Genomic DNA, 16,312 nt, shown 5'->3' with positions numbered 1-16,312 from the left:
TCCTGTCCCTTTGCCACGGCTTGGAAATTCTAAGGCAGCAAGCTGGAGTAATTTCAGGGTTCACCTTATTTCTTTCCAGACTCTCAGAGATCACTGTCCTTCATTGTCTTATGTCCAATATTTATTTTTAAATGTTTTTTGACATTTTCTAAAGTTTTTTAGTTATTTCAGGTGAGAGGATAAATCTACTCCCCAAACAACTTTTTAAAAAATGTAATATCTGCTCCTAGGATGTTGGATAAGGTTTTGTCAACCTGTAAATTAGGACAAAGTTCATCTTTATTGATAACAGATGTAAATTCAAATTTCAAGTGTTCTTCTTGATGGTTTTGCATTTGGGGGGGTGCTGATTTCTGGTCAGATTTGATTAGTTAGTTATGGGAGATATTACAGACTAGTTCATCCAGCTGCATTCCAGACCCCTGGTAGCATGACTTACCCAAAATACCAGGTAGGAAAGGGAAAGACTACATTTTCCAGGCAGTGGAAATGTGGGTTCTACCTGGGACTGAGTCTCTGGTGTAGGTTCTACAGGAGACCAAGCATCCTCCAAAGAGACACCCTCATGGAGGACTTGGAAGGTGGGCATGAGTACCATGAGGCGGAGACCGTGTTTCCACTGTTTTTCTTCCTTTGCTGGCAAGCTTGGTCCTGGTAGCGTTTGGTGTTGGCTGTACCAGAATCCCATGGGCAGTGAGAGGCAGGGCTTAGGGGACCCATTCTGCTGGTGTGGACTGTGGCAGAGAAGGTGTGGTTGTGGAGCTGGCAGTTTCCTGACTCCACACATTCCTCACTGTGGCAGAGGTTGGCCAGGTCTGTAGAGCTGCTTTCTGAATCTTCCCTGGAAGCCAGTTTAAAGCCTGCTCCTCCAGCCCATTCAAGGAATTTTATAAACCACCTATCACTGGCAGTACGTCACGTTCTGTTTGAACTAACCAGAGAGGATTCTGTTGTCTGCAACTGAACCCTGACTGAGGATTCATCGTTGTGCCTACTCATAATATGGCCGGTAAAGATCCTGTCTGAGGACTTGGAGACAGGTCAGCTCTGCCTTTTCCTGGTTTATGCATGCATGCTTTCCCAGGATTTTCAATCTGTGGATTCTTTGGAGGAGTCCTTTAAATGATCTTGCCCATGCTGTGGAGGTTAGTTTAGTTAAAACCAGATCATTATTTATAAATCCACAAAACCAGACACACAAAAACTGCAGTAATTCCAAGTTCACTAATAAGGTTGACCCCTCTAAGCTGTGACATCCCCCTGTAACATCCCCCTGTGACATCCCCCTCTATGTGTTGAGTCCATGTAGAACACACATCTGTCTTTCATCTGGCCCAAGAGGGTGCCAGTATTTGTGCTTCAAGTACGAATAAAGCCTGATTGCTCTCCTTTTTTCTTAAAATAAAAATACAAACAGAAGTTCTAATGTTTTCCTCCTCCACATGTGAATCATCCTGGTCATCCCCTGAGGTATTTTGTCAGAGAAGCAAAATTATTCTCATGTTCCTAGCAGGTGCTTTCTCTAAATGATGTCACTGCACAACGGGAAACGTGCTCCTCTGGTCCTGTACGAAGGGAACTGGACTCGGAGGCAGGGGACTCTGATTCTTATGTTCCTGATGCCACCCTCGTGGTTGTGAGCCATGGCCAGCCCTGCCGTTTTGGTTTTCTCATCTCCGAGGTGAGTGTGCTGGACCGCAGTTAAGGTCCTTCCTAGCACCTGGTCACAGGAGAGGGTCTGTGGACCGTCCACAAGCTTGTTGCAGGTCTTAATTCTGGGAGCCGATAGCAGTGACCCTTCAACTCTTCTCATCTGCTCAGTCATCTGAAATAGGTTCTGGGTAGTGGGATTAGGTATGGACTTTGTATTCTACTTAGCTTTTAAAATATTTTTCTAAATTTTATATAACAAACATGTATTGATTTTGTAATGGAAATGCTAAAGAGTAAAAAAATGTACAAAATAATCCTCAAAAAGAAACATATAAAGATCCAGGCCTAGGGAGAGGGGGATAAGAGCATCACGTGCGTGATGCTCCACTCTGCCCAGGTGGCTTTGGAGCATCTTTTTGCGTTATTGGGCCATAAAAAATGTAGGCAGGCAGGCCAGTTTCTTCTCATGGTTCAGTAGACTGAAAACAGGATTTCTGAAATGTGTTTATGTTGATAATTCCAATAAAAATAGAACAATTCTGTTGTTTCTTGGAGCTTGGTAAAGAGACATTTATATTAAAGCAACTTGGTAGCCTTGGAGATAACCATTGGCTCATCAGCTATTATTTCAGACTCATAAATAATACCTTTGACTCACAGGCCGCCAGGTGAAAAGGAGGAAGAAAATCTATAAAGGACGTTAGTTCCTGCAGCAAAAGTTTGAAAAGACGCTCAGAGGGCCAGAAATCAGTTCTGAACATACCAGTCAGATCTGCTGAGCCCCAGATCAAGACCTGGGGTCTGACAAGGGCTAGAATGTTAGTAACTGAGTCTGCTGAGGATAACTGGTGAGGAAGTGCGGGCTGGCTGGGGTGGGTCAGCTGAACTGTACACAAGGAAGCCCCTAGTGTGACCAAGGGCCCCAGGGAGCTCGACTGCCCCGCCCCTTCTTGCTCCCCCTCTGTCCACCCTTGGCATGTGACCTGGGGAGAATTTCCTTTCCAGTTGACCCCACAAAAGCAGGAATAGAGAGAAATCACATCTTCCTTCTCCCCCCCGGGGCTTTTACTGAGCACCCATCTCTGAGCTACCACATCTGCAAGTCAGGGATTCAGAACCAAATGGGCCTGGTGATTAGCATTTTAGGAAATGATTGTCCAGAGATGCTCTGCCCTACACCACTCATTACCACGCCCACGAATGTGACTGGCCTACACCACCACGGTCCCATAGAACTTTCTGCCATGATGGATGTCATCTATTCTGTGCTATCCAATATGGTAGCCACTAGCCACGTGTGGCTGTTGAGTACACAAGCCATGGCAAGTGTGACCAAGGAGCTGAGCTTTTCATTTTTTTTAATCCTAATTAAAACTTAAAAGTCACACCTGGCAATTGGCTGTCATATTGGACAGTGCAGATCTAAGGTGTCGGTAACTCTTCACAATGCGTGAAACAATTTTCCGAAGCAATTTTTAAAACTATATGATATTAGATTCTAGATGTACTTTATAACTCAAACAGCTCATAATTCCAAATTTTAGATGCTATTCAGAGCCTACGTGGTTGCTTTTGGTGGCAGTGTCTTGAAATGAAATCGTCTTTAAGTGTTGCTTATACAGAAACGTGTGACCCATTCCTTTGCTCTTAGTGCCCTGGGAGGTACAGTCTTCATACATCACTAACTCTGAATAAAGCACCTGATTTCGCACATATTTAATTCTTGATAACGACCTCTCCCCAGGTTTTTTTTTTCCTCAGAGCATGACTCTGAGAAAAAAAAAGCACGTGAAATTTCATGAGTACCTCTAATAAGACAATTTTTAAAACAAGACATAGCAAGCACATATATAAATGCAATTTTAAAACGTTTGCTTACTTGATTTTAAAAGAAGCACCGTATTTCCTTAAATTTGCATTAACTTGGGAGGGAGAAGGAAAACTGTGTAAAAGGCTGAAAGAGTCTGCCTCTCCATGAAGGCTAGTGCGGACTTAGAGGGAACGTGAACACTTGAGCTAAAGTAATGACGAAACTTGGCGCTTGTACATTACTTTACGTCTTTAAATACTTCCGCACCATCATCTGCTTTTATCCTGTGCTGTGGGCAGTTTGATCGTTGGTGATATCTCCACTTCAGAAGTGAGGAAGAGGATGCTCAGTGAGATTAAATGTCTTGCCCAAGTTTGCAAGGCTAATGAACAATAGCGCAGAAATTGAACCCGTCTCAGTCTAGCGTCCTTTCCACTCTAGGAAGGAGAAGTAAGGATTCACTCTTACGCACTGTTGGGTTTTCACACCAAATTACCTTAGGATATATACCACGAGTGTACACGCAAGCGTGACAGGAACATGGCTGGTTCGGCAGCTGTGGAGATGGGGGGCCATCTAGAGCTTACAGATGGCAGAGGTGGTTTCGCCATGAAGTGTTTGTTTATTTTTATACAGCTAGGTGAAAAGTTTGAAATTTTTCATAATATTGTAGATGTGGTCCAACAGATGCATATGTGAGTTACGTGTCCCACATCACGTGAACTGTCCCACGTACGGGTCACACTGCAGCACGGTGTCTAGGATGCTGGATCCCTGCGCTGCAGGCATCTCCCCCAGGTACTAAGATGTGATTTAAATATCCCTGTTTCCCTTCAGATACTGAAAGCAATCGTTTTCTTTTATAGTAGGGAGACTGTCAAGCTCCTCCGTTGCAGGAGATGGTGATGCCTGCTCAGAGGCAGTGACATAAGGACACGGGCATTCACATGGAACCAGGCAGGTGAAGAAATGTGCGTTCCTATCCCTCATCCTTCACTTTATTTATTTTTTTAAGTAATTTATTTACTTATTTATTTCCGGCTGCATTGGGTCTTTGTTGCTGTGCAGGCTTTCTCTAGTTGCGGCGAGCAGAGGCTACTGTTTGCTGTGGTGCACAGGCTTCTCATTGCGGTGGCTTCTCTTGTTGCGGAGCACGGGCTCTAGGCGTGTGGGCTTCAGTAGTTGTGGCACGTGGGCTCAGTCGGTGTGACTCGCAGGCTCTAGAGCACAGGCTCAGTAGTTGTGGCTCACGGGCTTTGTTGCTCCGCGGCATGTGGCATCTTCCCGGACCAGGGCTCGAACCCGTGTCCCCTGCGTTGGCAGGTGGATTCTTAACCGCTGCGCCACCAGGGAAGCCCGTCCTTCACTTCAGACTGATGGGAATGGGCACTGCATGTACTTGATGAGTCTTTACACATTCTCGTTAGTAAGAGCCTTTAACGTTGAAATGAGTCTTGGCTGTGAGATGGGATACGCACTTTTCTTTCACTCACTTATGGGCACTGTCCTCAAGGCAAAGATTCTCACTAACACGAATGAGACTGAGGCACTTGAAATAAGAAAATGTACCTTGCAGATACCTCAAAACCATAAAAAAATCTCAATCCAGGCCTTTCTGATAAATGTTGAGATAATATGCCAAACTATAATTTCATGGCGAATGAGGCAAATTATTGGAACACATTGGATAAGAGATGAAAAAGAAAAGCTCCAGACTCAAAGCACTGCTCCAGGGTCATTACCTTAACATTCAGCCCTGACCGTGTGCACGCCTGCGTTTGTTTTTCCTGCATGCTATCATCTTGGGATGAATGTCTGAAGGGACACGTTCTGGCCATGACTTCAGGACCACTTAAAACAATCTTGCCCTTCATCTCAGGAAAGGTTAATGCCATACAGTGGCACTGTGGGAAGGAGGGAGATGACATATACTAGAAAAAAAGGATCCTAGTCTTTTAGTCAGAGCAATATTACAAATAAAAATGGACATAGGTTGTGTTAAATGGAATTTGGCCCCTTCATTGGTCTATACTTTGAGACCTAAGGCTGACCGTCTCAGTAATGAGGGATGTTTCAAAATATGGGCTCAGCCTCACCCGCAATGTGATTGTATGAGAAAACCAGTGGGCGAGGAGATGCCTCTTGGATCAAGGAGGCCAGGGAATGACCAGTGAGGAGCCCCAGGTGAAAGTGTGTGAACATGCACAAGGGTGGAGAAATAGAGTTAAATAACGGGGAAGCAAAATGAAGAGGATGGATTTTTTAAAAGATTTATCTATTTATTTACTTATTTATTTGGCTGTGCCAGGTCTTAGTCATGGCACGAGGGATCTTCATTGTGGCATGTGGGATCTTTAGTTGTGGCATGCAGGATCTAGTTCCCCGAACAAGGATCGAAACTGGGCCCCCTGCATTGGGAGCATGGAGTCTTAACCACTGGACCACCAGGGAAGTCCCAAGAGGGTGGATTTTGATTTTAGCAAATCACTTGAAAAAGGATTCTTTATAAGGCTATGAAATGGAATTGGCATTATCTGAAATGAAAGATGGACAGGAACACTGATCTAAAGGGTCTCCAGAAAGGCAGGTGGGTGACTCAGTAAGCAGCCAATAGGGAAAGTTGCATCTTGGGAGAACTATTATCCAACAAATTTTAGGTATGCACCCAAAAATTGACAAGTTGGATTGGGCAGCCATAGCTCAATAAAATTTTGATAAGTCTGGAAAAATGGGCACCTAGTATTTAGTGTGTGATATCCTACCGGGCATAGCACAAGGCCACTGACTACAGGGGAACTGAAAAACACGTAAGTCATGATTAAATGATTCCAATTGAGTCTAATAAGGGAATTAGGAGGCTGCGCAGGCTGGCAGCACCCTACCTGGCTTCTCTGAAGACAGAGATGGCGCACGGCAGCTTTCCTGAGGGAGTCACTCCTTGGGCTTCGTGGTTCAAAAAGGTAACGGCAGCCTTTTAAAGGGCCTGCTCAAATCCCATTTAGAACACTGTGCACAGCAGCACTTAGCCATTAAAAATAGGCATCCGAGCATTTGGGAAGCATGGAGGGGGACGCGGCGCTCGCAGGAGGAGAGGGCCGGGCGAGGGCAGCCTTGAGAGCTGAGCACGTTCAGATGTGAGAAGAGGTGATTTCAATCAAGGTTTATGAGTATCTGATGGGCTCACACAAAGAAGCCGGGGCAAGACCTATTCACGCCGCGAGGATAAAGGATGCTATAGACTGTTAATTAAGGCCATGGTGCGGGGAAGTCGGTAGGCAGGAGCTTTTCTTTGCAGGGCCACCGCTAAGCGGCGTACATGAAGATGAGGAAGAGGTAAGGAAGCAGGGAGGACACGGGACGGGCCTTGTTAGAGCCCCGTGATGGGGACTTCGCACGGCCCCGCCTCCGCCCCCGCTTCCTCTCCACGCACGGTTCCCATCTCCGACTTCCTGGCACCCCCGTGGAAGCTGCTTCTGCCCCAGTGCCTGAGGGCAAAGCAGCCCAGCAGGTGGAGGGAAGGAGCGGCTCCTTCTAGACATCGTCAGGGGGGCTGGGCGGGAGCTGCAGGGACTGTGACAGGCGTGTGCATGCGTGCGTGGGACACTGCCGGGCACCGGTGCTCCAGGGGGAAGACTGCGGAAAAGCCCATTTTGTAACACACTTGTTATGTGACTTTCAAATGCTGGTTGGTTCAGAAAGGAACAGGGACTCCATTCTTTTTCCAAAGTGATAAATCCGTCAGCCCATCAATTTATTTCACTCTCTTTCACACACACTAACAGACACACTCACACACAAAGGCACACATGTTCACAGGCACACACTCACACGCACGCACACACACAGTCACCAGTGGTGAATTTATTCTCTCCATCACCAGTGGTTTGCACTGGAGCGCCAAGGGGAAGACAAAGGATGAAACAGAGGTAGAATCCAAGCCAGCCTGGCTCCAGACCCTCAGTGGCACTGCTGTCCTGTGACAGCTGTCGGCCTGGGTATCACAGCGGCTGACTGCTCGGCAGCCACCACGTGTCCCCAAATGGCTCCAAGTGAGCCTGTCCGCAGGCAGCCAGAGCCACGGCTGGTGAGGCTTTGACTGCTACAGCGTCTGCCTGCATGGCTGCCACAATTCCCACTGGGGCCACCAGCACCTCCTCTGTCCTGGCCCTTGATGGGGTGAGAATAGACTGAGGGAAGTGGAGAGAAAGGATCCAGAGGGTTTCTTTGAACCCGGAGAGGAACTTGATCTTGAGGTCACGTCTGTCTTGCAGAAGACAGAGCGGCTGGTTAACGGTCAGCCCTCCCAGCCTGGAGGAAGGTACCCCCAGACGCAACAGATGGAAATGCGCCCAGATTTGAACAAGAGATGTTGCTGGTGCTGCCGAGGTCAGGGAAACAATCGGTAATCATATCTCGGCCAAAATCAGCTAAACCATTCACCCTGCCTGCTTGGAAAGAGCCTCGCCAGTTGGTCTGACAACAGACAGGGCGAGCAGTGCTGGGCCAAGAGTCAGCACGGGCCCTGGCAGCATTTTGTGGCACTTGAAAAGAACGTGGCCGCAGCTGCTCGTGCGCTAACAGGCATCCGGGAGGGACGGACGGGGCCTGGCGGCGCCCTGGGTACCACACTAGAACATGATCAGCCACCATCCCCCTGTCCCCTTTCTTACAGATGTCAGTTGGCACGTCCTAATAGCCAGTGTTGTCCCATTTTGCCATCCCAAATATTCACTCCTAGCAAATCAAATTCACTTTTAAATTTATTACTGTCCTCAGCTAACAGCTGTGCTCAGACCCGTGGTCTCGAGCTCACAAAGTCTGTCTCTTTCAGCATCTCTTCTTCTCAGGGAAAACAAACTGAATTTGGTCAAACGTGAAAACATTTACTTTTCAGAGAAGACTCTTAATACATAGCTCCCATAAAAATGTTCTTTGACGAACAACTGATTCCCCTCTAACTCAAATATTTTGCGTAAGATTGAGACCAACAATAAAATCCTACCCACAAGCTGAGGAACAAATGAATTCACTTTCTAAATACTTGTATTTTTCTTTATTTTAAATAAATATTGGAGTCATGTCTAGAAAGATCTGAGGAGGGGAAGCCTATGATTAAGGAATTTGGTACTTTATCAAAATGTAGTTTATAATGGGAAACATATAGGAAGATATCCTCACACATAAAAGGTTTCAAAAGTTAAGTACTCTTTCTGGGAAAAAATAAAAATCCGTGCATGATAAAAATGCTTAGCAAGCCAGTAATAAAAAGAAACTTCCTTATCCTGATAAAGGATGTCTACAAAAATATGTATGGTAAACGTCACACACTTAATATTGAACGAATTCACTTTAAAATTAAGAACGAAGCTGGGGTGTCATCCCTCACTACTTCTATCCCAAATTTTACCACAAATCTTAGCCAGTGAAGTACAACAGGAAAAAGAAATAAAAGTTACAAAGATTTAAAAAGAAGAAACAAACAGAACTGTCATTATTTGCAGATGATATAATTTTTTTGCGTGGAAAATCTAAAAGAATCTACAGGTAAATTATTTGAATGAATGAGGGAGTTTAGCAAATTTGCAGAATTCAAAACCATAAAAAAGCGCATTTCTATACACTATATAGAAGCAATCAGTAAGAAAATGATATTTACAACAGCAATAAAAATATAAAGAACTTTGGATCATATCAAACAAAAATTAAGCAAGCCATTGATGGAGAAAATGATAAATCTTTATCGAAAGATATTAAACAGACCCACATAAATCAAGATCTACACAGTTAACCCTTGAACAATTGTGGTTTGAACTGCGTGGGTCCACTTACACACAAATTTTTTTCAATAGTAAATTCTATAGTACTACACGATCCATGCTTGGTTGATTGGCCCTTAGTTGAATCTGAGGATGTGGAACCACAGACACAGAGGGCAGAAGGTGAGTTATACTCAGACTTTCGACTTTTGACTATATTGACACTATAGTTCAAGGGTTAACTAGTATGTTATGATACTAAAATTAATATCAAAGATGTCAACTCTTACATAATTGATCTAAGGTTTAATGCATTTCCTATCAAATCCAGTGGGGCTTTTCATGGAGCATCACAAGTTTACTATAAAACTATTACAAGAGCAAAGGGACAAAAATCCGGAAAAAGACAGATGACTTTAAAATGAAGAATATCTGTTAACTGACACCATAAAGAAAGTGAAAAGACAAGCCTCAGAATGGAAGAAGACATTTGAAGGAAATGTAAACAACCAAGTTTGTATCCAGAATATACAAACAATTCCTGTAAGTTAGTAAGAGAAGACGACCCCCACCCCCCAAAAAGGGACAAATGTCATAAACAGGCATTTCCCCAGAAACTACCATGAATGGCCCACAAACAAATGAAAAGGCACTAAACTGCATTAGAAATCAGGAAAGGGAACACTGAAACCCTGGGTAGACACCTTTCCACACCACCAGGGTGGCCAAATGTTCAAGCTGAACAGTGCCGAGGACTGTCAGGGCTGTGGAGGGCTCTCACAGCTGGCTGGAGGGAGGGTAACAGACACCACTACCGTGGGGAACATTTGGGCATCACCTAGTACACCCGAGAGAAATTCCTGCACAGGAGGTGTGCCCACGATGCCAATGGCACCAAACTGGAACAATATGAACATCAATCAACAGGAAAATGGACGGATGAGCTGTGACACAGTTATCTTATACACGGAATACCATACAGCAGAGAAAACACACAAACTCCAGCTACACGCATTGCCATGAGCAGGCTCGCAAACAGGGCCCCAAACGGAGTGCTGACTTTCTCCAGGGGCCACAGAACTGATTCAAAAGTAAGCAGAACAAACCAGTACATCATTTAGGAAACCATATACTGTACGTGGCACACCTTTGAAACAAGGGTTGGCCTGGTACCTGTTTCAGTACAAAGTTTTACTGGCATGCAGCCACCCCCTTTGTTTATGGATCATCTGTGGCAGCTTTCACGGCACAGTGGCAGACTTTAGTACATGTGACAGAAGTCCTGTGGTCCCCAAGGTATTTACCATCCGGACCTTTACAGGGAAAGTTTGCTGATCCCTCCTTTACAGGAAAGAAAGGGAATGATTAACCTAAACTGCAGGGCAGTGGTGACCTCCAAGCAGACAGAGGGGGTGTGATCAGACAGGGGCTTTGAAGTAAGGCACATAGATTTCCAGTACTATTATCCTTTAAAGTGTACGTACATGTTTTATTTATTTGTTTTGTTTCTATGATGTAGTCTACAATTTAAAAGCATTTTTAAGAGGGAAGAGAGATTGCTTCTGACAGTCCCCCCGCCCTGGGTACTGAGGACCCTGAATTCTATGACTTACGTCCTATGTCTCTATTTGTCACCATCTTGTTTTGTGGATCGAAGGAAACTCTCTTAACCTTTCTAAGCAGCAGACTGCATCCAGAAGTGGATTTCTACTCTACAGTTCTAGCCTTCCTAGAGGTATTGGACAAGAGAGTGTCTCTGAACTTGAAAGACTGGGATCTAGAGCCCCCAGTCTAACCAACCTGCTGGAGCAGAATTCCTTCCCAACGTCTTAGGCAAACGGTCACCCCCTCTGCTTGAGCACGTGCCGTGAGGAGGAGGCTGGGGTCACAGACATCCTATCTGTGGTGCTGGAACTCCCCCCAGGACCAGGTACCTCCATCCAGCCCCCAAATCGACCTCTTACGTTTCTGACCACTGCTCTTAGCAGCCTGTGTCTCAAGAGAGACTTGAATATCATCTGTGGTGTGGAGGCTGTGCATGGATGCGTCTGGGACCCAGGCCTGCGCGTGGCCGTGCGGCCACTTGTGTACACACGAGCCTGTGCTCTTCTCCGTGGGCCTCTCCAGTGCGGGTGGGTCTGATACTCTTCACTGTTGAGAAGCTCTAGCTTCTCCCAGGGCTTCCCGTGTACTTCCTGGTGCATCACAAAACCCCTCCCTCATTCACAAGGCATCCATGGCCTGTGTCTGCATTCCCCCCACCCCATAACCCCCGGGAAAGGGCAACGCCCAGCTCACCTGTAGAGGTCTGGGACCAGCCCGTCCTTGTACCGAGAGCACAGGTTGTTGAGGACTTGCTCGTGCTGGCCAAACAGGCGGATGTAGTTGGAGGCAGGGAAAGGCACTTTGGAAAGGCACGTGATGGTTTCCACCATCTTGTACTTGTTGGTGTGGATTCGGAAGTAAGTCCCGTTCTTCACGTTACCCGTTACTATTTCTGAACCCTGGCCGAGGAGTGCATCAGAAAAACAACGTTAGAAACATTTCTGGACTTTGGGAACTTTATCATAGCAATTTATTTTTCAAACATAATGGATGGGTTAGAGCTTATTGCCTGTTGCAAATCACAGTAGTAGATATTGACCAAACTTGACTGTAGATAAGTGCGTGTCAGAAAACATGTGTTTGAATTTGATGACTGAAAGTTCCTCAGGGTATCTGACACTGTGATTATATCGCTCCACGTTTCTAAATTAGTCGCTAGGTTACGGTCAATTCTCCGTTATTCAATACCTGGCACAGCCAGTAGGTGGAACTGGGTCTATTCTCTCCTGCGCGGCATCATAAGACTGTTAACTTTAAGTTTTTCTCAGCACCATTTTGAGAAAAACCTCCTAGTCAAAGGTGCGCAAAAGGAATTTCAGTTTTTAAAGTTCTACTCGAATGAAGGAAACAAGGAAAAAGGTGAATCCCTGACAGCTGGGTTTGCAGAGGTTCAATGGTTTGGTAGGGTCTGTTCCCGGGAAGAAGGTTCAAGATCACGGAAAATACACATACCGTTCTGTGGGCTACTTGTTAGTTTGTAAATAGTGAAAAGTGTAGATTCATGGCTTTATGTCCCCTAGAAACTGGCTAAACCACCATGGGAACCCAGATGACAAGGAAAGATGCCCCTCTACCCCAGTCATGACCACTTTTTCTATTTCAGCCCCTGATGGCCACTGACTGACCAGCCAGAGACACGCTTCCCACTGGCTCCAGCAACAAACAGAACCTCTGTGGACAAACCTGGGTTTGGCTGGTGGTGGCTGAACCCACAGACTTTGCCCCTGGACTCTGAACTCAGTACACAGTAACACTCAGTAAATCTCTCCTGAGTGCATATAGATTTAAGCTTTTGCTCTGAACTTGAATGTGGCATTTAGAAAACCAGGGCAAGTTGAACTGCACTGATCCCAAACATTTACTGAGTCCCGGACATCCCCTGGGGACTTTGTCTAAACAAGGACACACGGATTAACTGGATTTTTAAGTAAATTGAAGCAACTGGTGGATGTTTGTGTATCACGTGACTAAGCCCTGAGGAGGAACCAGCCAACTATAAAGGCACAAGGTGAGACATACAGGAGGGATGCCAGGTAAGTCCTGGGCCAGCCCCAAGGATATGCACGAGATTGGGGGACAAAACACACACAGCTTAAGAAGGGGGTGGGGGACAGCGCCCCAGGGAGGTGCACGAGGTCCAGCATCATAGAGATGGATGGATACAGAGAGGAAATCTACCTCCATAGCAAAGTGTTTAAAAAAACACCCAGTAGGGTATTATCTAACGCAACAATGGTATATGCACACAACTGGATGCAATGCATCCAACAGAGATTATTGGTGAGTTATTTCATAACAGGAAAATATGTTCCCAATACATTTTATACTATAGAAGTATAGTATAAAAATTTATAATGTCTTATAATTTGTAGAGAATCATTCTATTTTCATAAAAATAAGCAGTATCATTATTTGTTTTTGTGTCAACATTTTAACAAAATGTTAATGGAGGGGGCTAAGACTAAAGCTGCTGGTGCCAAACTCAAATGGTCTTTAAAGTCTTGTATTTATTCTTAGAGATGCTCACAACGGGCGCGTTCGTCACTCTCATAGCTCTGTGTGTATTTAATTCAGAAATAGCGTTTGCTATGATGAGCCACCAAGTGAAGTTGACCCTGGGGAGGCCTCTTCGCAGTCAGGGGTGCCTTGGTGAAGTTGAATGAGTGTCTGGGGGAGGGGCTGCTCCCTGGCCTTGCTGGTAGGGCGGCTGGGGATCCGGGAGAGCGGGCACTGGCCACAGCTCTGGCATAGTTTTAGCACCAAGTTTCCCTGGCCTCAGTGGACAGCAGATCCCACAAGATTGTGGACTCTCCTCTTCCTCTTTGAAATTTCTTTATGCTGAGTGATTAAGGAAGGGAACTCAGGCATCAGAGGGCTACATCTCAGGATCCACCCACGTGGCTGACAATATTTTTGACTTGGCAAAGAGTTTCACTGAATATCCCACTCTCTGCTCACAAGCACCTGTATTTGGGGGCTGATTCAGTGGATACTGAGCACCTCAACTCGAGGGCCATGGTGACTCCATGGCTGGTTTCTCAGCATCACGTGCCCTCTGAGGTCACCCTGTTCCACAAGGGCTGTGTCGTCAGCATGGTTTCCAGTGATGTGTCATCATGGGTCTGTTTATTTGGTGGAGGGGAGTTGGCCTTACTTTTTAATTTAAAGGTTGAATTTAAAGGCACACGGAGGAAAAAAGTGCCCAGTGGTGCAAAGACAGCACATCTTGACTCTGGAAGTGACCATGACCATCGTTAATGAGATCTGGCACTGCGATCACATAACCAGGGGGCCGTCCTGGGCATGCAGCATCAAAATAGTTTGCATTGACATGAAAGGTAAGTCACCTACAGACGGGTTTCTCAGACACAAGTTACCCCTGCGGGGCTGGGCAGACTTATCTAAATTTCTGAGGTCATTCCTAGTCACTGTTGCTGACAGATGGGAAAATCCAGTGAAGTCCAGGACCCTTTCTGCTTATCTTCCCAGAAAATCACTCCACTAAACAAGGACTTAAGGCAGCTTCCAGCCTTGCCACCCGGTGAGGGATTCTGGGCTAACGACGATGATGATTTCATACACTTTCCAATTCTGTGGGATGTGGCTAGTTTCTTCCTTTAAGAATATGAATAAATTGTTAGGAGATTTGGGTGTCGAGTTTAAAATTTTGACAGAGTAACAGGTTCTGATGTGGGGTTTTTTTCTCTTCCTTTTTTCCTGAATATAATTATCCTTTTGAGCTCCTTTATGATTTTGACAAAGATTGGAATATGGCTCTGGAATTCATGCCAAATAAAAGACCCAGGGGTAATCAGACTCGGCGTGCAAGAAACCAGGTTCCCAGCTCCCACGATGAATACACAATTTTAAATTTAATGGTACCCAGGCAGAGTTTGTTGTGACAAATTTCCTTATTCTGTGGAGTATAAGCCAACAAAGCATGTGGACTGGAATCTGCGGATCAGTTCATTATGTAGGCGACTTGGGGTCCCCTGTCTTCCTTTTGTCGGGTTACCTCATGAATTACTAAAGCATCTCCTTACTTAAATATCTCGATGCGTGAGTGCTACAAGAGTCTGATGAGATTCATCTTACTACATTTGCTGTGAGAACAGTAATTTAGTTTCTCTAGTGAAATACTGCTCCATGGGCTCCATTCTCGATCCACTGGCCATATTTAGGCGACTGCCTGACCATTTTGGCAACAATTTTACTTAATCAAATTAATTCCAAATCCAAAAGATTGCCATGGAACCATCCTACATTTTTTTTTCTTGGTGAATAAAATGGGGAAAAAAAAATCTGTTTAGATCTTCTGTACTAATTAAAAAGGAGGCCCACCTGGCAAAATGGTTAATTACAGTCAGGGTTCCTGCTCAAATACTGTCACAGCACCAGCCAAAGAAGCTATTCAAGTTCCATTCTTATTAAAACTCTCATTATCTAAAACTCCCTTTCGCTCCTCCTCTGACTTTATTCCGAGAGAGAACCAGTGCTTCATAAATAAATGACACTGCATGTCAGAAATCACACACCGTCCTTGAAGAATCTGGTTCAGTGTGAAACCAAGTCCAGTATTTCCTAGCTTTTGAAGCCATTCCCACCGTGTACTGTCCGAATTCCTAACCCACCGAATCTGTGAGCGGAATCCAGTGGCTGCTTCATGTCCCTAAGTTTTGTTACACAGCAGTAGAGACTGGAGCACTATTCGCTATGGTCCTTTCTTTACTTGTAAGAACATTTTGCATCAGACTGTGGATACAGGACACACCTGAAAGAATCTGGGAAAGGCCCAAAGGAAATAAGTTTTAAACACATAGCATCCATCCTTTCCTTGGAAGAACCAGGTTTCATTATTTTTCTGGAACTATAATTAACAACATCCACCACTGATGGGTCACCTGTTTGATTCCTTGAAGGCAGTGTTACTTTATATGGGATCCCTAATAACCCCAGAAATGCAGAGCAGTTGATAACTTGTCCAAAGTCCATGGGAAGTCAATGGAAGAGCTGGGATTCTGACTTCCCGAAGAGAGAGGGTGAGGGGCCAGGAGCCTGGGACATCTGGAGTCTGCTCCCCCTTACGGAATTTTCCAGCAGCTTCTACTACATCTCATTGGCCAGGACCTGCCACATGGCTGACCTCATTCTTAAGGAAATCTGGGAGATGTGCTTATTTTAACTTAGATCATTAACCCTCAAAAAAATTCAGGATGAGAAAATGGGAGTGGAAGCAGGCAACCTCCAGTGTCTTCCTCACTGATGAAAAAGCAAACACGACGCACCAGAAAGGAAACCCCAGTTGACAACAAACACCAGTTGGGACCAACTGTCCGATAATCTTACCTGAGAAGCTCACCAACCGACCAACCACGCTGTGTCCTTTCTAGTTACCTTGAACACAGGGAACGCCCCTCCCAACCCCCAAGCACACGCAGCTTCAGCTTCAGCTCGCTGGCCCTTCCTGTGTCATCCAGGGAGGGCAGGA

At 45.4% G+C, this 16,312-nt stretch overlaps 1 protein-coding gene across 1 annotated transcript in view; it reads right to left on the bottom strand.

The window, feature by feature from the left end:
• The window catches only part of CFAP61 (cilia and flagella associated protein 61), a 250,693-nt gene that overhangs the window by 34,828 nt on the left and 199,553 nt on the right, over positions 1-16,312 (bottom strand). The window contains exon 25 of the mRNA XM_082645893.1: positions 11,518-11,723. Coding sequence (XP_082502019.1) covers positions 11,518-11,723 — 206 coding nt within the window. The remainder of the gene's footprint in view (positions 1-11,517; positions 11,724-16,312) is intronic.

This window comes from Mesoplodon mirus, assembly GCF_964341445.2.
Source record: "Mesoplodon mirus genome assembly, chromosome: 15".
Classification (NCBI taxonomy): Eukaryota; Metazoa; Chordata; class Mammalia; order Artiodactyla; family Ziphiidae; genus Mesoplodon; species Mesoplodon mirus.
Note: the sequence above shows the minus strand (reverse complement) of the source record. Positions and strands in the feature narration are given on the sequence as shown.